We start from the raw sequence: 26,376 nt of genomic DNA, 5'->3' as shown, positions 1-26,376 counted from the left end.
CAAACGTGTATCTGTTCTGCATCTAGCTTGAGCAAGACCCAAATTCAGAGTGAACAACATGTTTAACTCAAATGTTTGCTTCTGGGGGTCCCTACTCCCTAGAACAAAATATTTTTAGATGGGGGTCCTTCTGGGTTTCCGAGGCTAGAGAACCACTGATAAAGGCCGATTCTACAATAATCCTAACCGTTTTCTGAAAAAAACTTATGTTGCTATGGTTCTCGGACCCCCCAAATTATATGTATTTGGCCGCGGACCCCCATCTCAAAATATTTTGTTCCAGATCAGAAGCAAAGATTATTTGAGTTAAAAATGTTCACTCAAAAACAGGCAAGGGTCTTGCCTTAAGCTAGATGCAGAAATTAGAATAGATACGAAAAATGCTTTTTCTTATGCCTGCTTTTATACTTTGGTCGCGCGCCGGTGTCGCGTGCCGAAAATAGCAGATCTACAAGCTCGCGACTCGTCGCGCTGTCAACGCGCCTTGTGATTGTAGATTGGATTTCTTCTCTTGTCGCGCGACACCGGCGTGCGACTAGTATAAACCGACCGCTGTGTCAGTAGCTAACAACACGTGACTTTCGGGCATTCTGCTTGATACTGTACATGATAAAGTCGCTTTATTTATGCTCCGTAGTCCGTAGTACGACAGTGACACTCGCCGAAAATAACAGTAGGCCTTCGACTGATCAGTTATCATGTCGGGTCGTATCGTCTCGCACTACAAGACAACACTGTCTCCGATGTTCTTTATTTATTAACCCCCCCCCCCTTCCCCCCCCTCCTCAGCATTAAAGGAGTAGTTCACCCCCAAAAGGACTTTTTTTCCATGGAGACTTGAGTTCAATAATATTTTTTTGTATTTGTCGCATTCCTTCGACAATATTTTGATTATAGTAAATGTGTACCCCCATTGATTCCGGATGGGGACCCAGATGCATCCGGAATCAATGGGGGTACATTTACTCAAACACAATTTTTGTCTTAGGAATGCAACACATACAAAAATAATTTACTGAACTCTGAGTCTCCATGGCATGAGGAATCAATAGAAAAAAAGTCATTTTGGGGATGAACTACTCCTTTAACCCTTGCTTGAATTACAACCATAATATTTATATGGCTGCATTTTAAAAATTTAGTTCTGAATGCTTCTTTATGTAACTAGCTATCTCGATCTCGAGCTTTGAATGACGTTTAACTTCTACCTGTGAGTGAATCAACAAAACACGTCGTTTCGTAATCAAAGCACCCTCAATTTCTAAGAAAGGATTAATAACGATGGATTATGTCACTAAAATAATTTCTGTCTGAGTCTCTGAGATGGTACATCACGTTGTGACTATAAACCAAGACGACCTCAAATCATAAAAACAACGTTAACTTTTGAATACTGTAATTATTGCCCAGAATGCCCACCCATAAACATGTTTATTATGTCGTAACAAAATGGCTCTGCTATGCTTGCCATTGCCAGCAGAGGGCACCAGATTACTGCAATAATCAATTTTGCTTTCTGTTTTCCTATTTAAAATAGGCTACATTGGGGGGGACAAAATCAAACCAAAAGGAAATGTGTTGTTTTATTTATTGTATTTTTCAATTGTACAGTATTGTTTAAGTTATTCATGCATGCAAAATGTTGCCTTCTCTCAACAAAGTCTCATGTGAAACCAGCACAAGACCATTCTACTTTTATGATAGTTTATAATCAACAGGTAGGTTTACAGAATAATCTTTTCACATATCTGTAAACTTGAGATGATCTTTACATTAAATCATTCTCAAAAATCCATTTCATGGTCATTTTTATGATTCTTCAAAGAGGATGCTTAATTTTCTTTTCTTTTCTTTTTAATGATATGAAGTATCATCCAACCTCCTTAAATAAAATATACTCTTAAACCAAGGCGTCACAAAAAAAGAAAAGCAAAAATTATACTTGTGTCAGAGCTGTAATACAAAAAACAAACAAACATCAAATTCGAGGATTCAATCCCCTTGTTTTCAGAATGCTGCAGCGACTGTGTTCAAAGTGCATTCTACATCTATTAAAATGTTTATTTTATATTTAGTTTTTTAAGAAAACATACAACTATGACAAAAGCATTGATAGTGTACACATGAATTGTGTTCATCGACATGACACTTACTCCAAACAGTCGGTTTCGCAATTCATTTAGATGGAAAAAAAAAGAAAAACATAAAACAAAATTGACCTCTTGAACTCTTGTGAGTTAAAAAAATAAAGTACATTACTAATAATATTGGAAGCAGCTAGGACAAAAATGAGTGGTACACGTTTTTTTGTGATAGCACCGCTGTCACAAAAAATCTACATCAAGATGCCAGCTGTAGGCCTACAACGTCTATTTAGGAACAGGCAGATACCGCTTACCAGCATAGTTATAGTGTGATTGAAACTATAGGCCTTTTTCTTTCTTCTGTTTTTTTCCATGAAGAATTTAAATTATAAAACAAATCATAATTACATTGTTTTAAATCTTGAACAACTGGTGGCTAGTAAGTGCTTTTATTTATGTATTATTACAATTTCCTTGATGAATGCAACCCCTGTGGGTCTGAAATTACACACAAAAAGTTTTTACTGTTTGAAAATTTGGGAATGTACTGTATAGATTAGCATATCGTCACTGTCGGGCAGAAACCTTGTATCTCCAAGTTTCAAATTTGTATGTTTTTTCGCAAACTAAAGCCCTGATTCATCATACAAGGCCGTCGCACCAAGGTAGTGAAAACAGCAGATCTACAAGCACTCAACGTTGTGTGCTTGTAGATCGTCTGTTTTCACTAGTTTAAATCATTTTTAAAATGATAAATGCAAGACGAAGAGTTTTGGACATACAAGGTTTCCACTCGACAACGACGATATCTTTAATGGCAGACACCCTCAGTAACATTGAACAGTGATGGTCGGTGAACTTAAGGGTCCTCGATATCCATGAACTCCTTTTTGGGCGGTGACGACCCTCTGTACCAAGCACACGAGCCATCACTCCTCTTGATACAAGCAAAGTGTTTGGCCTGGGGTCCACTGATGCTCTTCTCCATCACCCAGTCTGTCCACAGACACTCCTCTGCGGAGTTGATCATACACGGGATGGAGGTGCAACGGGTGATCTAAGGATTGTGAAAGAGATCAAGATTAGTGAGTGAACTATAGGGCGGCCTGCAACAATGGATTATTGTCTTTACTTTGTCTATTAATCGAATCATCACAAAGCGTGTTGTTTATTTACATCAATTCATGTTATACTTCAAAAATCAAACCTCTGTTCGAAGTGAAGCGGTGAATTTTTATTCTATGTGTTCTAGAGCTATGAAATCTGTGTTCTAGATCTATACATTCTGTGTTCTAGATCTATACTTTCTATGTGCTTTAGTTCTATATTTGTATGAATTCTGAATTCTGAATGATTTTATCTGGAGGGCCAAATTGTCATGTGAAGCTTGACCAAACCTCAATTCTGCATGCACGGGACATGTACGGGACAGACAAAGCCTGTTAATTTCTGGACTCCTTGGAAGCGACTTTCACCGCTTCAAAAAGAGAGAAAATAGCGGATCTACAAGCTTACAGCGCATTGCATTTATTGTTGTTGCTGTTGCTTGTATCTCTTACTGTCTGTCTTTGCTCTCTCCCTCTCTTTCTTAGCCTGGTTCCAGCCCATAGACCAATCCACTCAGAGTGGACGGTTTCAGCTGAGTCTGAAATCAGGCTATCTCTTTCTTTCACCCCAACACGGTCAGGACAGACGGCCGCCCACCGTAGAGCCTGCTTCTGCCTGAGGGTTTTTCCCGTTAAAGGGGAGTTTTTCTTTGGCACCCTCGCAAAAAAGCTTACTCAGGTTTGAGAGTCAACAATCAGGTCTGTGCTCTGTAAACTTGTGATTCGGCACAATAACAAACTTGAACTGACCTAGTGTCCATATTTTCATTTCATGTCATTATAGCGAAGATTTCCCAAAATGTCCCAAACATTTTTTTTACCCAGAATAGAATAAAATAGCAGCTCTACAAGCTCGTGTGTAGATTGGCTGTTTTCACAAATTCGGCGAACCACAGAGTATATAAACTGTAGGACTTAAGTGGTTCATTATTCTAATTGATTAGTCCATGGGCCTTCAACAGGGGGTCCGGGACCCCTAGGGGGTCCTCAGAGTTACTGCAGGGGGTCCTCCAAATCTTTGAGTGATAGAAACTTTTTTCTCCTTTTTTATATTAACCACTTGAACCCTAGTGTCCATATTCTGAGAACTTTAGCCAAAAATAGCAGATATACAAGCTCACAACTTGTAGATCGGCTATTTTTGGCAAAGAGCTTTGGTGTAAAGGGGAAAAAGAGCAGGCTAAGTACAGAGTGAAAGGTCAAATTTATTAAGTATTGATGGTTCAAGTGGTTAAATATCTGAAAACACAAATTGACATGAATCCAAAATACACTGAGGATTGTGCTGTCAAACGATGAAACTATATGAATCTATGAGAAGGTTGTGGGGGTCCCTGCGTCATCTCTCTCTCAATTAAGGGGTCCTTGGCCTGAAAACGTTGAAGACCCCTAGATTAGTCGATTGATTCTGATGACTTTCAGTCGACCACATAAATGTATTTCTTTAGTCACAAGCACAGCTCTAGTCTCAACTACAGTGTAATGTGTTGTTCTATGGCTACGTTCTGACCCCCCTTCCGCTTAATCCGTTCTCTTACCTTGCAGCCACAGCCCATCTCATAGCGCTGTATCAGACTCTTCTTCTGGGTAGCGCTCATGACTTCCCAGGACTCGATGAAATCACATAGTGTGACGTGCATGGTGCCGTCTCTCTCCACTTTGCCTGTAGTAGATCGAGAATAATGAGTCAGCATAGAAATAGGCAAAATAAATAAATTACATTTACCGTAGTAGTTGACGCACCAACATTTCATAGTGGCATAGCAGAAGTAATGAAATACAACTCGCAATGCTTTGGAATTGGTATCAAGTACAAAGAAAAAATTATGGATGAGTATAGTGATGAGTATGCATATTGTAATGCAGAGGTGTAGAGTAACTAGGTACATTTACTTAAGTACTGTACTTGAGGTATTTGTACTTTACTTTAGTAACTAGGTACATTTACTTAAGTACTGTACTTTGAGGTATTTGTACTTTACTTGAGTATTTCCTACTTCCAATACAAATATTTGTACACATTTGAAAACTTTAAATGGAACATTCTGCATAATAAGTAATTTTACTTTTTGTACTTTATGTACATTGTAATACCAAGTACTTTTACTCAAGTACATTTTGAATTCCGGACCTTTACTTGTAAGGGTGCCCTCACAACAAAGTACCTATGAGAGTGGAATCCGCGTTCCGCCAATGCATTTCAATGAGAAGGGAGTGTTTTTTGCAGAAATCCTCTGCTGGCATGAAACCGCTTCACTCTCATTGAAATGCATTGGCGGAACGCGGATTCCACTCTCATAGGTATTTTGGTGTGAGGGCACCCTAACATACTATTACTTAAATTTAAAATGTGAGTACTTTTTCCACCACTGCTCAATAGTGTATATTGTAATGTGGTCTCAACTGTACCTGTGAAAAGATATTCCTTCTTGCCATTGGTCTCCAGACTCACACCACACACTGCAGAGGAGGGTGCGGTGTAGATGGCATCAAAATCCTGCTGAGGGCCCTTGAACATCTATCGGTTCACAAAAAGAAAATATAAATCCATCAAACAATTACTTCTTCATGATGTTGAACCTCACCCAGCCATGAGATGTACTATAACTTATTCCAATAATAGACTGTGGTTCCCTAACTTTTAGCCTGTGACCCAAAATAGAGATTAGACGTTAAACTATTGCGAAATCAGCAGACCTACAAGCTCACATTGCGCCGCGTTGTTAGCTTGTAAATTGGCTTTTTTCACTACTTCTTAAACATTTGTTTTCTAAATTTTGGAAATTCTTAGATTTCTTGTATTTATTAATTCAATTACTTATTTACTAATCTTTTTGGGAAATGTTTTTTAAAAATGTTTTGAAATAATAATATAGGGGTGATATTTTTTACCTTGATCTGCTTGATGTCATACTTGATGCGTTTGACTGGATGGCCATAGACGTCGTTTCCGGCATCGACCTCTTGCCTTCCGACTACCCTTGCCCTGATCACTGTGAAGGACAAAAGTTCATGGTTTTATTTCAGCAACACATTTTACAATCTCCAGTTCTCCGTCGCTTCCACTACAGTGGATTCATGTGCCTGCCTGTATCTGATCACTGCTCTGCCCGGATTTGGCGTGCCACACACAGTATTAATCTGAGTGTTCATTTAACCCAGAGCTCGTAAAAAGATTTCAATTTATTCACTGCTGTCGGTCTTTGATATGGAGAGTTTGCCGTAACCATCTGCTGGGAAGACTGGGAGCCATGAGGGTTTCATCAGCTGTAGTCAGAGAGAGGAATGTGTGCCGCTTTGCTCCCAGGCTCCTGAACCGACACAGGCAGCAGGAAGCCAGTCAGCAATCTTTGAAAAGCTGAACTAAACTGCCCCCAGCCCCTGCCGCGTCCACCACCGACCTGCCTTTCTGTCTGCGCAAGGGACGTGCGGAGAATGTTAAAGAGGCAGGGGCTGAAATTTCTAAAAGGGCCTTTTGGTGAAAATATTGAAAATAGCAGACCTCCAAGCTCACAACGCGTCGGAGCGCGACACGCTGTGAGCTTGGAGGTCGGTTATTTTCGGTCCTTGATATCACACTGAATTAAGCATAATCAAGTGAATACAGGAGATGTGGTGTAATGGCGTGTATTTTTACACAGAGAGGGCAATTCTGTCAACATAAGATGCTGCATTCTAGTTCAGGAGAGTTTGGACAAGGAAATTCTCTTGAATGCTGCCTTCAGGTATGGCATGGAAAGAGGGCATTTGCATTTCCTTCACCATAGCGAAAACTGCATGCATTGTCTGGAGAGTACACATTTTTATATGACAAGTAAAGGGGCAGGGGCTCAAGCCCCCTTTGATATCTATGTGTGCACGTGCCTGGTGTGCGCAGAGGTGCTGACATGCAAATAGACCTCTCTCTCTCTCTCTCTCTCTCTCTCTCTCTCTCTCTCTGTCTCTCTCTCTCTCTCATCTTCATGCCTGCCCTTCTTCGCTCTTGCACTCTCAGCTTCGAAGATACCACGAGGTTCAGAAATGAAAACAAATCGAAATGGAAAAATCTAATCGTAGCCAGGCAAGCGAGTGAGTGAGCTTTTGAGCAAACAGCAGGGATAAATACTGTACTCTTGATTCAATATAAAAGATCCCCTATTTAATCACCCATTTACCTGTTCCATTTACAGTGGCCTAGTATACTATCGGCATATGATTTCAAACATAAACACAATACTAATTGTAAGGCAGAGCTTTTACATTTGGCAACATACACATTTGAAGACCTTTAATTCTGATTGCTGGATAAGCAGGACTTTAATCTGTTGTAATTGAAAATTGTTACTGCTTGCGTGCAGTGGTGTAGAGTAACTAAGTACATTTACTCCATTACTGTACTTACGTACAGTTTTGAGGTATTTGTACTTTACTTGAGTGTTTCCAATTTCCAGTACTTTTACTTCTACTCCACTATATCTCGGATCCAATTCCACTACAATTATTTGAAAACTTTAGTTACTAGTTACTTTGCAGATAAAAATGATTATATTATAAAACATGAATTAATCCACTTTATACCTATTTTATACCTAGGCTATTTGAAAATAGCCGATCTACAAGCTCACAACGTGTCGCGATGCAATGCATTGTGAGCTTGTAGATCTGCTATTTTCAAACATTTTGTACTTTTACTTCTGGTACTTTAAGTACATTTTGATGCCAATACGTTCATACTTTTACTCAAGTACATTTTGAATTCTGGCCTTTCACTTGTAAGGGTGCCCTCACACCAAAATACCTAGAGTGGAATCCGCCAATGCATTTCAATGAGAATGGAGTGTTTTCCGCAGAAATCCTCTACTGGCAAAAAAACACTCCATTCTCATTGAAATGCATTGGCGGATTCCAATCTAGGTATTTTGGTGTGATGGCACGGTTGGCACCCTAACAGAGTATTTCTATACTACAGTATTGATACTTTTACTTAAAGGGGAAGACCACCCATTTTCAATATTGAACTATGTCATTAAACCTTAGAGGAGTGTGGAAATAAAAAAAAAAGGTTCTCCCTCTTCTGTGTTGTCTAGAACTGGTTGATTGATTTTGGGGTTTGTATTGCAAATCACAACTTGATGACATCACACATTGTACTTTACAATACAAACCCCAAAATCAATCTTCCAGTTCTAGGCAACACAGAAGAGGGGAAACTTTTTTTGTATTTCCACGCAACTCCTCTAAGGTATATTAATGACATAGTTCAATATTGAAAATGGGTGGTCTTCCCCTTTAAGTATAAAATGTGAGTACTTTTTCCACCACTGCCTGCGTGTTAATACTTACTGTATCTTACAATGCATGAAATACATTCAACCACATCACACCCAGCTTTTAGTAAAGGATGGAGACAAGCGACAGCACTAACGTTTACCAGATGTCTGCATGCTCGCAGTTTAGGTGGCAGCTGCTGACATCCTCAGACCAGCCCTAGCCTCACCAAATAAGATCCTCGCTGGGTTTTTATTTGACCCAAGTATGAGGCTGCGAACCACATGTGCTCTAATTTGATTACAATAGATACTTTGGGGAACATTTCCTTTTAAGGCTATAAACGAGTCAATGGTTGGCAGGAGGAAAAAAGACAGGGAAGAAGAAGGAAAGAGAAGTGCGCGTATAAACAAATGGAGTGATCATGGAGGGTGTTTGTAGCCTACAGGCAGGGAGGCAGAGGTAAGGAGGGACAGGAATAGCAGGTGTGGAATGAACCTTAACGTGTCCCATATACAGTCAAAAAGGATGGCCCTGCGGTGCAATGCGATGAAGTTGGAACAAACATACTGGGTTATGGGGAGAACAAGAAGGCAGACAATGTAGAGAGAGATAGACATAGTGAGAGAGAGAGAGAGAGAGAGTAGGATTTAGTTCATAGCCAGGAAAAAGAAAGTGAAAAACTCCCTGCGCATGCTTTTCTGCATGAGAGTTGCTTTCAGTCAGCAGATACTGACACCGATCTACAAACTGTACAAACACAGTGATTTTTCACACGCATGCACGCACGAACTCACAACTGAATGTGCACGCGCACGCACGCGCGTGTGCACACACACACAAATTAAGCTCATCACAGACAAACAATGAACTAAACACCCCCCCCCCCCCAACACACACACACACACACACACACACACACACACACACACACACACACACACACACACACACACACACACACACGCAATTGCACATGTGAGCAGCAATAGATAAACACACACACACCCACAATGTCAAAGATGCGTTTTGATCCCTTAGCGAATGTCACTAAGTGATCCTTCACAACAATCAAGACACATACGCACAGACAAAGGAGGGTACTGTAGTGTTGTGTTGAAGAATGAAGCAAGGAAAAACTCTTAAAAACTCCTCTAGTTACGGGGAACATTGGCGGTAATCCCCTTTCACAGAGTGTGCAGAATCACACATCCATTCCTCATAGTTCTACAGTTCCAAAGTAGGTCAGGTAAAAAGAACTATATTTACCTCGCAAGGATTTATTTTGGACAAAGCTATCGTCTGCGGCATCATATATATGCACTAGCAGCATCTAGCCTCGTTAAAGTGGCTAATTCTAAATAATCAATGAGTAAAATCATCAATTAATTCTCCCAGAGTTGATTGATTATTTAAGATTAAAACGATAAAGAATGTAATGCTTTTATCAGAATTGTTTCAGTAAATTTGAAAATCAACTACAGATACAGAAAGATGAGGGATCATCATATAGACAATAACTACTTACTGCAGGCCTGTATATACTGTATATATATTTGTATATGCATATATTTTGTCATACGAGGAATAACAGAAATAAAGGAACATCAACAAGCTCACAACACGTCATGATGTGACACATTGTGCGCTTGTCGATCAGTGTTAAAATTGGACAACAAACCAGTTTTGTTCTATGGCTGTAGCCTATGACGGTCAACATTAACAAATGTTTTTACGTAATGTTGTCAAGTTTGATACTGTAGATTGGCAGCACTTGGACTTGGACAAATACTCGGTGGAGAGATAAAGGCCACATTGTAATTGCTTCACTGTAATTGCAGTGGAGAAAATCGGTGACTTAAGGACTTTCTTTCAGCATTTAGTGGAACACTGGAAAGTAACATGGGTTCAAAATTAAAGCAATGGACTCTCAAGACATCTTTCCTATTCCTGTGTTCTCTTGGTAACCTATAGAGACCACTAAATGACTCATCTAGAACTTTCCCACCCCATGATGCCACGGAAACTATGTGCTGTGCTTGTTCAACTAGCAAGAGGTGACATTAGGGAGCCAGGTTAATCATCATAGCATGTGTGTGTGTGTATCTGTTACTTGATCAACTGAAGATTGGACCTGACCATTAGGAGCTAGTCTGGGATCACTTCACTTTATGGGGTTTGATCCGGTCGGGAGCGGAAACCACTTTACGTCACGTTGTAGTCTTAGACGGACTACACTTTGGCCGGAACTATCAACCGGATTCAGTTTTAACCCAAAATATTCCCCTGCACCCAAGGATATACTTTTAGGGCCGACCTAATAAACACCTTGATGAGGCGTAGTTTTGCTTTCGAAAAATGTTTGGTATGTGCATCTTTTAATCCAACTCGTAGCGACTGACAAGACTACGTAGGCTACTCCAGCATTTTAAAAGGGATTGGGGAAACAAACGGGGGGAACTAAATCAAAGCGACGCCGCTTCTTCTAGTGGTTTCCGCGCTTTAGGCGGAAACCAAACGGTCGGTTGTGAACGAACACCAGGCTCTCTCCCGGGAGAAAGCCTGGTAGGCGAGGTTAATTAGGAGCCAAGACACACACCGTTCTTGCCGGAAATGACAATCTTTACTGTGGGAAGGTTTTCGCAAAGACGATGACAAAGTCTTTCAGAGCTATGGAGCCGGAGAGTACTGTCTATGCCTGCAGTTTCACAAACAATAAACACTTGTTGCGAATCGTCGTTGTCAGACAGAAATCTTGTACCTCCATATCACATTTTGTATGTTTTATTTGTTTGATGTAATACCCTACTTTATATACTTTATCCAAAAGTGGTTACGGTAGGTAACCACTATATGCCAAAGTTAACCTTCTCTGTTATTTGCAAAGCAGATCAGTTGTGCTGTATAAAAAGTAATACAATGAATGAATATCATGTATTGGGCCATAGACGCAATAGATGGATATCAGTGTTGAGCTGCACTGAGAAGCTGTACTGAGAGCTGGCCTACATAACAATTTGGACCACAAAAAGAAGGGCACACTGGTGTAAATGTCTCCTCTGTTTACACAGCTTGCAATGCTGTCCCCCTCCAGCGGAAATCAGGCTAGCATCGGCCACCTTTCAAGTTCCGAAATGATTTGCACTCTTTTCTTTCCAGAGACGCACAGGTAGCTACGTACACACACAAATCACTCCAACAAAGCATTACAAAGCAAAGGGCAAATATAATTACCAATAAATATGTGACCAGCAGTATTACGCTGCCTCAAGCTAAACACATACTCTGCCAAAAGAACTGCATGCACTGCCAATTTAACCTACACTAAATTAAACTCTGGGATATTACTGTGTATGGAAGTGATTTAAATTTATGAGGAAAGACATGATAAAGTGTTCTGTTTTGATGAGAAGGTTGTCCATGAACATTATATCATTGCTTGTGGACAATGTAGGACTGAAACCTACAACTGGATGTGGTACTGTATTTCACCTGGACGCTCATTGTAACAAAGTGAAAGCCTTGAACCTATGGTACAGTTCATGCTGTCGCCCTAAGTAGTTACCGTAAGTAGTTATATTTATAACTATAACTTGATTGGCTTTTAAGTCTGTAGTTTAGTATCAGAACTGTCACAGCTTGTCCGTGTCTGGACGTCCGGACGGGTAGCACCTGACACTGTGGTTCCCCTGACACATCACTGTGACATCACAAGTGACATCACAGTGATGTCAGAAACTCAGAGCAGGGATCTCCATATATGGGCATAAACAGGTGACATCACAGTGATGTCAGATACTCAGAGCAGGGATCTCCCTAAATGGAAATAAAATGATTCTGTTAGGGATCTCCATATACGGACATAAAAGGGATTGTATCCCAGGGACATTGATCTCTATATGGGCATAAAAGGGAATGTATGTATGATGTCATAGACGTCATAGGGCTTTCACATAACGAATAATTGAGTAAGCATGTTTGGGGTCTCACTCCATATATGGGTACCAGGGGTCTCCATATATGGGTAACTGGTCCGATATACATCACTGGCCTGATGGCAAAGAAAGGGTACGACCTCGCTTGTCGCCCTTAGGTGTCTTGCTGGTATTATAATTGAATAATGTATAATATCTTATATAATAACTTCTGACACAATCACATGGTACTACTCGGAGAGCTGAAGTCCTTGAGGATTAATTGATTGCAGTTAAGTGGCTTGTTTCCTGCCTGTCGATAGAGGCCTTTCTGGGCCCGCCCCTTTCCCCCCTCCCCCTGAGCGGCAGCCATGATGGAGTTACTGCTGCAGCAGTGTGTGTCTATGTCTATGTCTATGGAGATGGGACTTTTAATGAAATTAGTCATTACCAGTCCCATCTCCATGATATTTAGATCTAATTCCTTCGCCAGTTCCATCCGCATGATTTGTAGATCTAATTCTATGAGTCCCATCCCCATGATTTGTAGGTCTAATACCATCGCCAGTCCCATCATTATGATTCGTAGATCTAATTCTATCTGTTCCATCTCAATTATGTTCAGGTCTAATTCCATCGCCAGTTCTATCCGCATGATTTGTTGATCTAATTTTATCAGATCCATCCCAAAGATTTTTAGATCTAATTTCACCACCAGTTATAACCTTATGATTTGTAGATCTAATTCCATCAGTCCCATCTCAATTATGTGTAGGTATAATTCCATCGCCAGTTCCATCCTTATGATTTGTAGATCTAATTCTATCAGTCCCATCTCAATTATGTGAAGGTCAAATTCTATAGCCAGTTCCATCCCCATGATTTGTAAGTCTAATTCGATACAGTCCCATCTCCATATTTTTTAGATCTAATTCCCATGATTTGTAGATCTAATTCCATCACCAGTTCCATCCCCATAATGTGTAGGTACAATTCCATCGCCAGTTTCGCCAGTTTCATCCGCATGATTTGTAGATCTAATTATATCAGATCCTTCCCAATGATTTGTAGATCTAATTCTACCGCCAGCTCTATTCTTATGATTTGTAGATCTAATTCTATTAGTCCCATCTCAATTTTGTGTAGGTCTAACTCCATAGCAAGTTCCGTCCGCATGATTTGTAGATCTAATTCCATACAGTCACATCCCCATGATTTGTATATCTAATTCCATCACCAGTTCCATCCCCATAATGTGTAGGTCTAATTCCATCACCAGTTCCATCTGCATGATTTGTAGATCTAATTCTATCTGTCCCATCCCCATCATGTGTAGGTCTAATTCCATCACCAGTTCCATCTGCATGATTTGTAGATCTAATTCTATGAATCCCATCCCCATTATTTGTTGGTCTAATTCCATCGCCAGTCCCATCCTTATGATTTGTAGATCTAATTCCGTCACCAGTCCCATCCCTATCATTTGTAAGTCTAATTCTATTGCTAGTTCCATCCACATGATTTGTAGATCTAATTCATGTGCCGAATCTGAAGCCGGTGGGACGAACGTTTCTCGAGATAAGTGGATTACATACATACATACTCACAGAGATTTCTCACATTTATTGTAAGCAGATGAATTATGTGGATGGGACTGTATCGAATTAGACCTACAAATCATGGGGATGGAACTGGCGATGGAATTAGATCTAAACATAATTGAGATGTGACTGATAGAATTAGATCTACAAATCATGCGGATGAAACTGGCGATAGAATTGGACCTACACATCATGGGGATGGGACTGGTGATGGAATTAGATCTACAAATCATGACGATGGAACTATATAGAATTAGATCTACAAATCATGCGGATAGAACTGGCGATGGAATTAGACCTAAACATAATTGAGATGGGACTGATAGAATTAGATCTACAAATCTTAAGGATGAGACTGGCGATGGTATTAGACCTACAAATCATGGGGATGGGACTCATAGAATTAGATCTACAAATCATACAGATGGAACTGGCGAAACTGCCGATGGAATTGGACCTACACATTATGGGGATGGGACTGGTGATGGAATTAGATCTACAGATCATGGGGATGTGACTATCGAATTAGATCTAAAGAACATGGAGTTGGGAATGTATCGAATTAGACCTACACATCATGGGGATGGAACTGGCGATGGAATTAGACCTAAACATAATTGAGATGGGACTGATAGAATTAGATCAACAAATCATAAGGATGGGACTGGCGATAGAATTAGATCTACAAATCATGAGGATGGAACTATATAGAATTAGATCAACAAATCATGTGGATGGAACTGGCGATGGAATTATACCTACACATAATTGAGATGGGACTGATGGAATTAGATCTACAAATCATAAGGATATAACTGGTGGTGAAATTAGATCTAAAAATCATTGGGATGGATCTGATAAAATTAGATCAACAAATCATGCGGATAGAACTGGCGATGGAATTAGACCTAAACATAATTGAGATGGAACAGATAGAATTAGATCTACAAATCATAAGGATGGGACTGGCGATGGAATTAGACCTACAAATCATGGAGATGGGACTCATAGAATTAGATTTACAAATCATTTGGATGGAACTGGCAATGGAATTAGACCTAAACATAATTGAGATGGAACAGATAGAATTAGATCTACGAATCATAATGATGGGACTGGCGATGGTATTAGACCTACAAATCATGGGGATGGGACTCATAGAATTAGATCTACAAATCATGCGGATGGAACTGGCGAAGGAATTAGATCTAAATATCATGGAGATGGGACTGGTAATGACTAATTTCATTAAAAGTCCCATCTCCATAGACATAGACATAGACATAGACACACACTGCTGCAGCAGTAACTCCATCATGGCTGCCGCTCAGGGGGAGGGGGGAAAGGGGCGGGCCCAGATAGGCCTCTATTAGGGACCCGACATTTTATATTACAAGTAAGCTGTCTGATATTAAGCTGAAGAGGTTTCCTCAAGGCATGTGTTCGAAAAACTCAGTTCCTTTGTTTGTTTTTTAATGAAAGCTGCATGTTCTTGTAATGTTTCTTATATTATGCAGATGCTTCTATCTTGTCATTATCACGCAAAGATTCGTGCACAGTCCAGACAGAGCATTGCATTCTATGTGAGAGATTTAGACCATGATCAGTGACTTGGTTGATGAGCAATATGTTATTCCAAAAAAAGAGATCTAATTTGTTTGTTTCACAAGCTAGGTTGAGCAAAAGCCCAGGGGCAAAGGGTGGAGCTTAGAGCAATAGCTGTTAAAGTATGTGTCAGCTAAATGTTTGAGGAACCTTTTGAGAAAGGAGCGTTTCACTGTTTCCATGTGTCATCTTTTCGACACCCAAACCTAACCCTTACCCTAACCCTAACCTCCGTGGGGTGAGTTGCTAACCCTCCTGACGCTCCGTTCTAGAAATGGTCGTTCGAAACTCTCCCTTGAGAAAGTGCTAGAAGTGTTGTGCAAGAGAGGCTGATGTTCTACTAAATGAGTAGTGTAAATGTATCCTTTTCCGTTTTGATTGCTTGATCCCATCACAAATGATGTACAGTATGACCTTCAGCAGCTTCCTTGTTTGCGTGTTATTTTGCAACGCTCTGTGACTTATTGTGAGTTTAATGTCACAACAGTGTCCTGTGTGTCCAACGTCATGTTGATGTTGGTTCCAGGTTTGATGCCAGAACTGAGCTGAATGCCATGCTTTGCTGAAGGCAAATTCCATCCGCCTTGGCGGTGTGGTGGATGTTGGTGTGGGCCTATCCATGGTGCTGGGGGATAAAGTCCAGCTTTCTCAGAAGAACAAACTGTGAGGGTAGTGGGTAGCCTCAAACCCTGGGCTCTGGGACTGGTGCTGCAACAATACATTATTTTCTTGACAATAATTATTCTATAGATTATTTTTGTAATGATTTTTTTAAATATATATCAATTATTCGATTAACCACTTAAGCGATATAACTTGTACTTTGTTGCATGATACTTTGTCGCAGAGCAGTGTCATTCAAGATCTACAGGATAGTATAAGCTCACAACTCATTAGTTGTGAACTTGCAGATAAACATTTTTTATAATCATTTACTGTACATGTATTTGTTCAATCAACTGCTGTAGCCCGGGACCACATTGGGAAGGCCCTCTACTTTGAGAGGTCCAAGGTTAGTATATAACCTCTTTGTTAACTCTGAGTGTGTACTGTGCACAAAAGGTACCTGTAAGGGTCCATTTTGGTCCATTTCCACGGTTAGATTAACAGATTATTTTACTGTGTGCAGGCATACCATGATCTGACAGCCAGGGTCTATTGCTAATAAGGTTCATGTCGACTACTCACAGTCCTGGTCACAATCCTAGATAATATAGCCTGGCAAGTGTGTGTGCAGACTCAGAGAGATAAAAACCTAAACTGCTTAAGGCAAATCTCTTGTCCAGTTGTTGGTGAGAAACATAATCTAAGGTTAGAAACTTTATTCAACTGTGGATCAAGGGGAAAGTGAGTTTTGGCAGATAATTGTTGCCCAGTTGTCACAAAACATAACTGAAATAACTGGTGGACATCTTTTCTTGATAATCCCAGTTTGTAACAACCAATTACAACATTGCAAATATATTCTGTTGGTTCCATCCATCCCATTAAACTTGACATATTCTCTCAAATTGACTAAAGAAGTTTTGAGAAATAACACTTTTCCTGATCTCTAATGAGAAAGAACTGCAGAAATTCCCTTTCCTTTAACACAGGGGGTCAGGGACCCCTAGGGGGTCCTCAGAGTTACTACAGGGGGTCCTCCAAATCTTTGTATGTTAAAAGCTTGTTTTCTCCTTATAGTAACCACTTGAACCCTAGTGTCCATATCCTGAGAACTTTAGCCAAAAATAGCAGATCTACAACTTCACAACCCCTCGCGCTGCGAATCCAAAATACACTGATGATGCCAAACGATGAAACTATATGTCATCTATGAAAAGGTTGTGGGGGTCCTTGCTTCATCTCTCTCTCAACTAAGGGGTCCTTAGCCTGAATTTTTGAAGACCCCTGCTTTAACAGCATAACCTACACTGCATTTTGTGTATTTTCCAACCTCCACAGGCATGGAATCCAATGGTAAAGGGAAACCTTTAAATAAGTCAGCTACTGTAACACACCACACGCTCAGCCAGCTCACGACCAAGAAAAAAGATCCTCAGCAAACCTCAATTTGAATAGTTAGACAAGCCGCTCACTGTTAACTGTAACATGAGGCCAATGTTGCAAAGGCACCAACAGGCAGTGTTTTGTAAACAGTCATATAAATGGGGGAAACATAGCGTTTTGAAATAGCTTGAAGTATCTGCTCAACCATCTTTTGGTGGAATTGCAAAGGAGCATATAGTCAGCAGCACAATAGACCTCTAACAGGCAGAGCAAATGAAAGACAAACTTTACTCATGAAAGAAGAGATCTCCAGATGACAGCAACGTGACAATTTAAGGACTCGCTGCGAGGCGTTGTGAGCTTGTAGATCTGCTTTTTCACAAAATGTAGAACCGAGTCAAACTAAATGTAATGCCTCAACTCCTACAATTCCAAAAGCTTCTCAGGGAATTGCCCTGAGAAGATCCCCAGATCAAATATGTTGGGGTCGTGGCCTGAAAAGAACCAATGCTTTAGACTATACAGTAGTTTGTTCAGTGGGATGGGATCCCCATCACTCCAGCTCCAGAGATGTTCAGGTTGGGATCCCAATTTCACACAGAAATTGAGTGAACTCATGGATGCAGGATGAACAAGAAGAGATTGGAAGTGAACATAATGACTACTCTCCCCTGATTGGATGAGACTGTTGACCCATCTGTATTAAAGAGCAGGAGAGATAAGGAGGACCTGAACACACACTCAATGCTTAGGCTAGCAGGTATAAAACTCTTTAAAGAAAGAAAGAAAGAAAGAAAGAAAGACAAATAATAATAACTTACAGCACCTTTAAATAGGATAATAATTAGGCTACAAGAAAGAGTGCATTGCTATATCATAGATATTTTAATTAACTATAGACTATTACTCAGTATTTAAATTGATTTATTTCAATCCAATAATTCATTAGTCTGTCAAGGATCTTCAAATGATGGGCAGCAAGGACAAAATGGATAGGGCCTATTAAAATATCGGAAAATATTGATTTTTTTCTCCCCCAGATATACAGTATGTGTACCAAATCAATAGTACTGTGAGTATATGCCAACACTATCATAATAAACACGTCCCTCTGGAGTCGGATGCTGCTGAATCAATGCGTTTAGTTTAGCTCTAGTCTAGTCAGGCTACTTACCGACGTCTGCGTTGCAAAACGCCTGTTGAGGATGCGCAGGCGAACAGCTGCAAGCTTCTGCAATCTCTTCCACCCGCCACAGAAACAGGATGGCCAGGGTGACAAAACAACTGCTAACCGTCCAAGTCATGTTTGAAAAAATCTATTCATAAAATAACAACTGCTAAAAAATAAAAAATAAAAATGCAAATAATAATAGCCTAATAAAAACGGTGCAGTCTACAATCTATAAGAAGATCAAATCCCGTCCACAGTTTCAAACTATACTCTCAAAGAGGGTCCACTTGACTTCACTGCTTCAGCTTCAGGAATGTGTTCATTCTCTTCCAGACTGCAGACACACAGACTGACGTCTCCAGGCTTCCAATGTGTTTTTGTCTCTGCTGTCGGTAGCGGTCGCGTTTTATTGCAGGCAGCCTGAGCTCCTCCCCTGTTGAGGATTCAGCCAGTGTCAGTGAGTCGTGAGATGAGCATCTCGTAGGAGCTGTAGGCTGTAGTAATGATGATGATGATTTAATCATCAGTGTGTAGCCTACTGTTTTACTATAGCCTATTACTTCATAATTATTATGGAAAATTATTAAGCAGAGACCTTTAGATTGTCCTTGGTTGTCCTTTGCTTCAATATAGGCAACAAGTATCCTCTGGTAGCATGTTGTAACCAACTTTTGTGTAATTTTAGTTCTATAATTTGTTATACTCTTGATACAGTACCCTTGTCATGTTTGCTTGTTTCATCAACTCAAGCAAACATTTCATCAATTCTTGTTAACTGTTATACTGCATCGTGTGGACTGGAGGAGTTCAAGTGTTAATTTTATGCTCATAGTAGCCTACAGTATGTGATAGTAGACCTATATTATTACTAGTAAGAGGCCTCAGGGCGACATGCGACCTTGCCCTAAAGGGCAATGTTGCGCCAATTCTTGGCCATCTGGCCAGTGATGTACTATATATCGGACCAGTTACCCATATATGGAGACCCCTGGTACCCATATGGAGATCCATGTAATGATTATAGTACATCCCTTTTATGCCCATATGGAGATCCCTGTCTGAACCAGCCACACAGATATGGGCTGTCTTCCTCCATATGGGCATTACCATATGAAGTCCTGTTAGATATGGGCTTAATATTGATGACATCAGGGATCTCCATATATGGGCATAAAAGGGATTCTGTTAGACTGCTACCCATGACATCACAACATACAATATCTTTTATGTCCATACATGGAGATCCCTATCTGAACCAGCCACACATATATGGGCCATGTCTTGGCCATCTGGCCAGTGATATATATCGATGACATCAGGGATCTTCATATATGGGCATAAAAGGGATTCTGGGGAATACCCATATATGGACTTTGACATAGGTGATGTCACAGTGATGTGTCAGGGGAACCACAGTGTCAGGCGTGACCTTCATAGATACACGGATGCGTGGACAAGATATGCTATATCTTGCGACCTATTAATCGCAACTATGATTATAATTAAAACATGCAATTTCAACATACCGGTATATAGACCTGCTAAAGAAGCACTTCACTTTCCTGTGATTTAGGCAAGCAACATTTCATTAGCTGTTAAAGACACCGCAACACATGAAAATGCTAAAAGAGAGGGAAGGAGCAAGAAGCTGTGTGTGTGTGTGTGTGTGTGTGTGTGTGTGTGTGTGTGTGTGTGTGTGTGTGTGTGTGTGTGTGTGTGTGTGTGTGTGTGTGTGTTGGGGGGGGGGGGGGGGGGGGGCAGTGGAGAGAAGTGACATCATCCCCTTAAAGTTAATAGATTCAATCTGGTGGCGATTCCCCTAACGTAAGCTACCCAAACCTTCCTCCCTTCTGTGCTGCGCTCGTGCTCTCTAATGAAAGAAACATTATGCTATAGTCAAAATTCTTGGGTCATTTCTCATCCCTTGTGCATGCACAAAAAAAAATTGATGGCTCCTTTGTTGGAAAAGTTCAATATAGGCTACTGCAACAACACCACCTCCTCCTCAGGAAAATGAGGATCTCGCAGTTTGGGCTTTTTGTGGCCTGCCGTGTTGATTCTGGCTCCGGAGCAGAGATCACAGTGAGGGCATGGTGTGTAAGTGTAACTATCAGGCCTGATGATGAGGGTGAATAATGAAAGAGGAAAGGAAGAGAGAGAGAGGACTGTATCTGCTTTGGGCTCCTCCGTGCTCCCTGACATCATATTTGGCCCCTTGCTGCCGCCAGTCTGTTGGGCTCTCCACTCCAGTAAATATTTCCACTCTTTTCCATAGTTTAGGATTTTTTTTGCTTGGTTGCTTTTCCACGGGTCCCTGTTACTTGACTTTATAAAAAGAGCCAGGGAGAAGGACATGATTGGACACTCACTCCTATAATGTCCCCTCTTTGCCTCCTTCCTATGGATTGGTCACTTAATGTGTTGTGGCAATGGCCCATTTATGCCCGACCACAGATATTAACTCATTAAAACGAGGAAAGCATCTGTCATTTTATATTTTTGCATTGGCTTTTCAAAAATCTAGCTTGTACATGTGCCATTTTTGAAAAATCTTGAAAGTGTCCGTGGCACCAAAAGGGTTTGAGAACTACTGATTTTAAAGGCCTTTGTAGAATCGGCCTCGGGTCTTAATGGAATTTATTGTAATTAACTAAAGGGGAAGACCAACCATTTTCAATATTGAACTATGTCATTAATATACCTTAGAGGAGTTGTGTGGAAATAGAAAAATAGTTCCCCCTCTTCTGTGTTGCCTAGAACTGGAGGATTGATTTTGGGGTTTGTATTGTAAAGTACAATGTGTGATGTCATTAAGTTGTACTTTACAATACAAACCCCAAAATCAATCCTCCAGTTCTAGGTAACACATAAGGGGGGGAACCTTTTTTCTATTTCCACACAACTCCTCTAAGTTATATTAATGACATAGTTCAATATTGAAAATGGGTGGTCTTCCCCTTAACTAACCACTTTCAAGTAAAAGTGTGTAGATTACGAAACTCCCCAAACGTAGAATGTTTTGTGAAGCCACATGACTCACATGCAGAGCGGAAGTTACCAAAGACAGTGGACATGCTAAACGGACGACAGCACGCCACGGACCCGGTATGTACGTAGGAGTAGTAGGGGTGGTGGTGGGGTTGAGACGCACACATGAGAGGAAGTGACACATCCCAGATCAAGTGGGGAGTAGAAATATGCTTTGGTCTCTGTTCCACGGTATGCCAAAGCCATCAGGGCAATGGCAGACATCTATTCCTGGGCAAAGCCCCATGCCGCCCCCTGTCAAAACAGCGGGCTTCCTTTGCACTGAGATACCTACTGATGTGGTCTTGCAGGCATGTCCTGGCTCCTAGGCGGTGTGCTGATACACACACACTGCGCTCCACCTCCCACCTGGACCTCAGAACCTTCTTAGAAGATAAGTAGCGGATTTGCGCGTGCCTCCCATTTACAGGAAAGACTTCTAAGAATTTCATTTCCTTTGCTTATACTGCGGAATACAGTCAAATTACTAAGTATCATGGCTGTAGTGTTCTCCCAACTCCTTGCATTTCACTAAACAGTCAAGAGACAGTGATCAAAATGAATTGTAACATCCGCCCAAGTCATTCTCTTTGTTAGATTGTTTTTCCGCACACTACGACTGAGGGTTGAACAGGACTTTATCCACCAGTTTAGATCCGCTTTATGGTATCAACATGAGGTTTTCATTTGTCCGTGGAGGGTGGGTTTGTCAAAAGAAGTGCAATGCAAGCAGCCTCCTATGTGTACATTACGCACTACAAACACCCAGAGGGGCTTAGAAATGGCTGAACCTCTAGAGCCTAAATTACAGACTTGCAAGGGCCAGGAATATTCTCAAAAGGAAGAGCCCAGCAAAACAGAAAAAAGAGGGTCTCATTGTGGGAACTGGTGGGTGCTGTGGCAGTGACCCACATCCTCTGACTCCAGGCCCCCTATATCGCCTGCACACTGCACAAGGAGCAGCGAGTCTCCACTGTGACCTGACCACCACCCTGCCCTCCACCTTCCAATGCAATACTCCCAGGCCTTTTCCCCCCTCCTCCGCACCACCCTTGTTTTCTCTTCCCTCGATGTGAGCCGGCCACAGCCCACATACTCTACAGTTCCCGTAATCTTCCATTCACCAGCAAAAAGCTATTCATATATTTCATTTGTGATAATGAGACAATGGCTCCATATTGTTTGATTCCACCTCAGGGACGGTGAGGAGAGGGAAAACATCTGTTCGGAAAAACACACAGCAATGGCAACAGAGGTTTGGGGTCGACCGTGCCCGCAGTGTGCTGTCACGATGTGAGCGTGAATCACCAGCAGTCTGGTGCATGTCCGGAGAGCAGTGCAGTGGAGAGTCGAGACTATTCCACTGGAGCTGTCGTAACTATGACCAAATAACCAGGGCATTCACCCAGGGGCGTCACACCAAATTCTGGGCCCTGGGTACAGTCAAGGATTCACTATGGGCCCCCCATGAATGTTAACTATTGAAAAATAGCAGATATACAAGCTCACAGCGCGGCACCGAGTGCCGCGCTGCGAGCTTGTATATCTGCTATTTTTGAAAAATCGTGAAAATGTGTGCAAGAAACCTATGTCAAGGACCCCCAAGATGATATGTATTTGGCCACGGACCCCGATCTGAAAATATTTAGTTCCAGGGACCCCCAGAAGCAAAATTTGAGTTAGAAATGTTTGCTTAAAAAATACATTCAAAGGTTTTCACACATTTTCACAACTTTTCAAAAATAGCAGATCTACAAGCTCGCAGCGCGGCACTCGGTGCCGCACTGTGAGCTTGTATATCTGCTATTTTTCAATAGATAAAGTTATAAGGGCCCCTCCACCTTGGGCCCCAGTAACTCAGTCCCACTTTCCTACCCCTTGTGACGCCCCTGCATTCACGATTCACTGCTGCAAACTGTTTACACCCTGTTTGGAACTTTCCCTTTTACAAAATCCCAAATGAGTGGCCTCCAGTAAACCAGCGCACACTCATTTCCGTTTGCCCTTTTGCAGGCATCACTTGCAATATTAGGGGATGCCGTAACCTCGGGCGTGGGCTTTCCTCACTAAGGAGATAGCCCAGCGGTGGGGAGGATTTCCGCGGAATGTCTCCGAGGAGGAGAAACACTTGGCATGCTGTACGAAAATGTAAATAGCAGACCAGTGCTCTGCAGGTGTGAAAAGATGAATTTATGTCCCCTCACCGAGTGGTTCCCAACCTTTTCTGGATCAGGGCCCAAGTGTTCCCGGCCCACCCATGACCATCTGACCACTTAAAGGAGTAGTTCACCCCCAAAATGACTTTTCTTCTATTGATTACTCAGGCCATGGAGACTTGAGTGCAATAATATTTTTTGTATTCGTCGCATTCTAAGACAAAGATTTTATTACGTGAATTTACCCCCATTGATTTCCGGATGGGGACCCAAATCATGCATTTCAATGGGGGTACATTTATTGTAATTACATTATTTTCTTAAGAATGCGACAAATACAAAAAAAGTATTATTGAACTGTTGAATGGCGGAATGAGGCTTTACTCCAGGTGAAGGAGTTTAAGTATCTCGGGGTCTTGTTCACGAATGAGAGAAAGGGGAAGATGGAGAAGGAGATCAGCCGGAGAATCGGAGCAGCAGGAGCGGTTTTGCAGTCGGTGAAGAAAGAGTTGAGCCGGAAGGCAAAACTCTCTGTCTACCGAGCAATCTTCGTTCCTACTCTCACCTATGGCCATGAAGTGTGGGTCATGACCGAAAGTATAAGGTCACAGGACGGGTGCAAGCGGCCGAAATGGGTTTCCTCAGACGGGTGGCTGGTATATCCCTTAGCTTAGAGATAGGGTGAGAAGTTCAGTCACCCGAGAGAGACTTGGAGTAGAACCGCTGCTCCTACACTTGGAAAGGAGTCAGCTTAGGTGGTTCGGGCATCTGGTACGGATGCCCCCCGAGCGCCTTCCTAGGAAGGTCCTCGATGCGCGTCCCACTGGGAGGAGACCCCGTGGCAGACCAAAGACCAGATGGAGGGATTATATCTCCAAACTGGCTTGGGAACGCCTAGGTATACTCCCTGAGGGAGTGGAGGAAGTCATTTTGGGGATGAACTACTCCTTTAACACGACAGCGGACAGGCTGCCGTGTTTAGTGGTCAGGTGGGTCATCAATCCTTTGGTTCAATGGAACTACCGGTATAACGAAGTATACTTTGAGTATACTTTTGAGTTATTTTATACTTTGAGTTGATTATATTTAATTAATGTTTTTGGAGCCGTGTGCAGAGCACATGGGCTCCCTCTGAGTGGCAATGTGTGTCCTGTCTCACCAGAGTCTGTGTCCAGTCGAGAATGAACAGGATCTGCCCATGCGCAATTCTTTGGATGGGATTTATGTCACTTTGAAGTGAGACGATTTTTTGGATGGGAGGATGGGATTTATGTCACTTTGAAGTGAGCCGATTTTTTGGATGGGATTTATGTCACCGTTCTTCCGTTCTTTTCAAAGAGCCGTTCAAAAGTTATTTATTTTGTAAATACTTTGTAGATTTTGATTATAATTACAAATCACTTCAATCAAAAACATAGACCTGGAACTGCTCAAATTCACGGCTCCACTTCGAACCGAGGTTTGATTTTTATATTAATGCTGGATTACATCAATAAAATCTTATGGTTTTGCCAATTATTTGGGGGCCCACTTGCAATATCCTGGCGGCCCACAGCTTGGGAGTCGCTGCCCTATCTATGACACCCACACCACAAATGTCGAGAGTTTTGAAATGACCAACGCACGTTTTGAGAGAGCGAGTGTCATAAATCGGCATGACATGCATGACTTTGCATTGAGTAACAACAAGGTGTATCATATTTATTACACTGTAATGGACTGGTGTTACTTGGTACTGGTTACTCAATGCAAAGTCATCCCCAATTACATTATACAGGATACGTAATAGCTGAACTTTCCGTGGGGGCACTTGTTTTTGTTTGACCTGTCATGGAAATATCTGTCGGCCCGGACTACATATAGTTAATACAGACACAATGACTATGAAGTGGGCACTGGAGGGAACTCGGCACTAAAACAAATGTGGCACTGGAGAGAATTGGCTACTAAAGCGAAGAGGGTATACTGAAATCTAGCATAATGGTTGGATTGATCTTCATTTGCACAGTTGTATAGTTTGTTGTACATGGGTGGATCCATAGGAGACTGCACATCAAAGAGTTCAATAATAATAATAATAATAATAATGGGTGAGCAATGCTCCAGTATGGGTGTTAACATGTAAAATGGGATTAAATGGGAATTAGTGATTAGAAATGGATTCTAATGTAAAAATTTAACAATGTACCCAGTTCTCCCCCAAGTGACCGGGTGCGTTCTTTCAAGTGCCAAATTCTCCAGAAAAAGGTGTCCAATTCTCTCAAGTGTCCAGTTGGTTACCATTGAGAAATATACTGTACCATTCTCGAAATAATTCCTGTGACTTCTACCACTGCAGCGACTGATATCTTATCGGTAAATTGAGTTTAGATAAGACAGTGAAATAATCCCCTGCATAATGTTAATAATACATCATCTCCTATCTTCTGTGTATACAGTAGTACTCCCACAGAAAACCCACCACTCATAATTTTGA

At 41.4% G+C, this 26,376-nt stretch overlaps 1 protein-coding gene across 1 annotated transcript; it reads right to left on the bottom strand.

Moving 5' to 3' along the window:
- Positions 1-1,611: 1,611 nt before the first annotated feature.
- On the bottom strand, positions 1,612-19,061 carry LOC308283281 (metalloproteinase inhibitor 2-like). The gene is made up of 5 exons (XM_080723685.1): positions 18,721-19,061; positions 6,083-6,183; positions 5,600-5,708; positions 4,729-4,853; positions 1,612-3,141 (listed from the first exon to the last, which is right to left on the bottom strand). The coding sequence occupies exons 1-5, from the start codon at positions 18,848-18,850 to the stop codon at positions 2,944-2,946; spliced, it is 663 nt and encodes a 220-aa protein (XP_080579811.1). The 5' UTR covers positions 18,851-19,061; the 3' UTR covers positions 1,612-2,943.
- Positions 19,062-26,376: the final 7,315 nt, after the last annotated feature.

The sequence above is a fragment of the Nannobrachium achirus genome (assembly GCF_963921795.1).
Source record: "Nannobrachium achirus genome assembly, chromosome: 4".
Classification (NCBI taxonomy): domain Eukaryota; kingdom Metazoa; phylum Chordata; class Actinopteri; order Myctophiformes; family Myctophidae; genus Nannobrachium; species Nannobrachium achirus.
This window is presented reverse-complemented; position numbering and strand designations above follow the sequence as displayed.

Bases quoted from the DNA above. Each gene is read 5' to 3' on its own strand.
- LOC308283281 (XM_080723685.1), bottom strand. From the start codon at position 18,850: ATGACTTGGACGGTTAGCAGTTGTTTTGTCACCCTGGCCATCCTGTTT. The intron at 6,184-18,720 runs GTAAGTAGCCTG...TGTCCTTCACAG, and splicing joins GTTTTGCAACGCAGACGTCG to TGATCAGGGCAAGGGTAGTC. The intron at 4,854-5,599 runs GTACAGTTGAGA...GATCTACTACAG, and splicing joins GAAGGAATATCTTTTCACAG to GCAAAGTGGAGAGAGACGGC.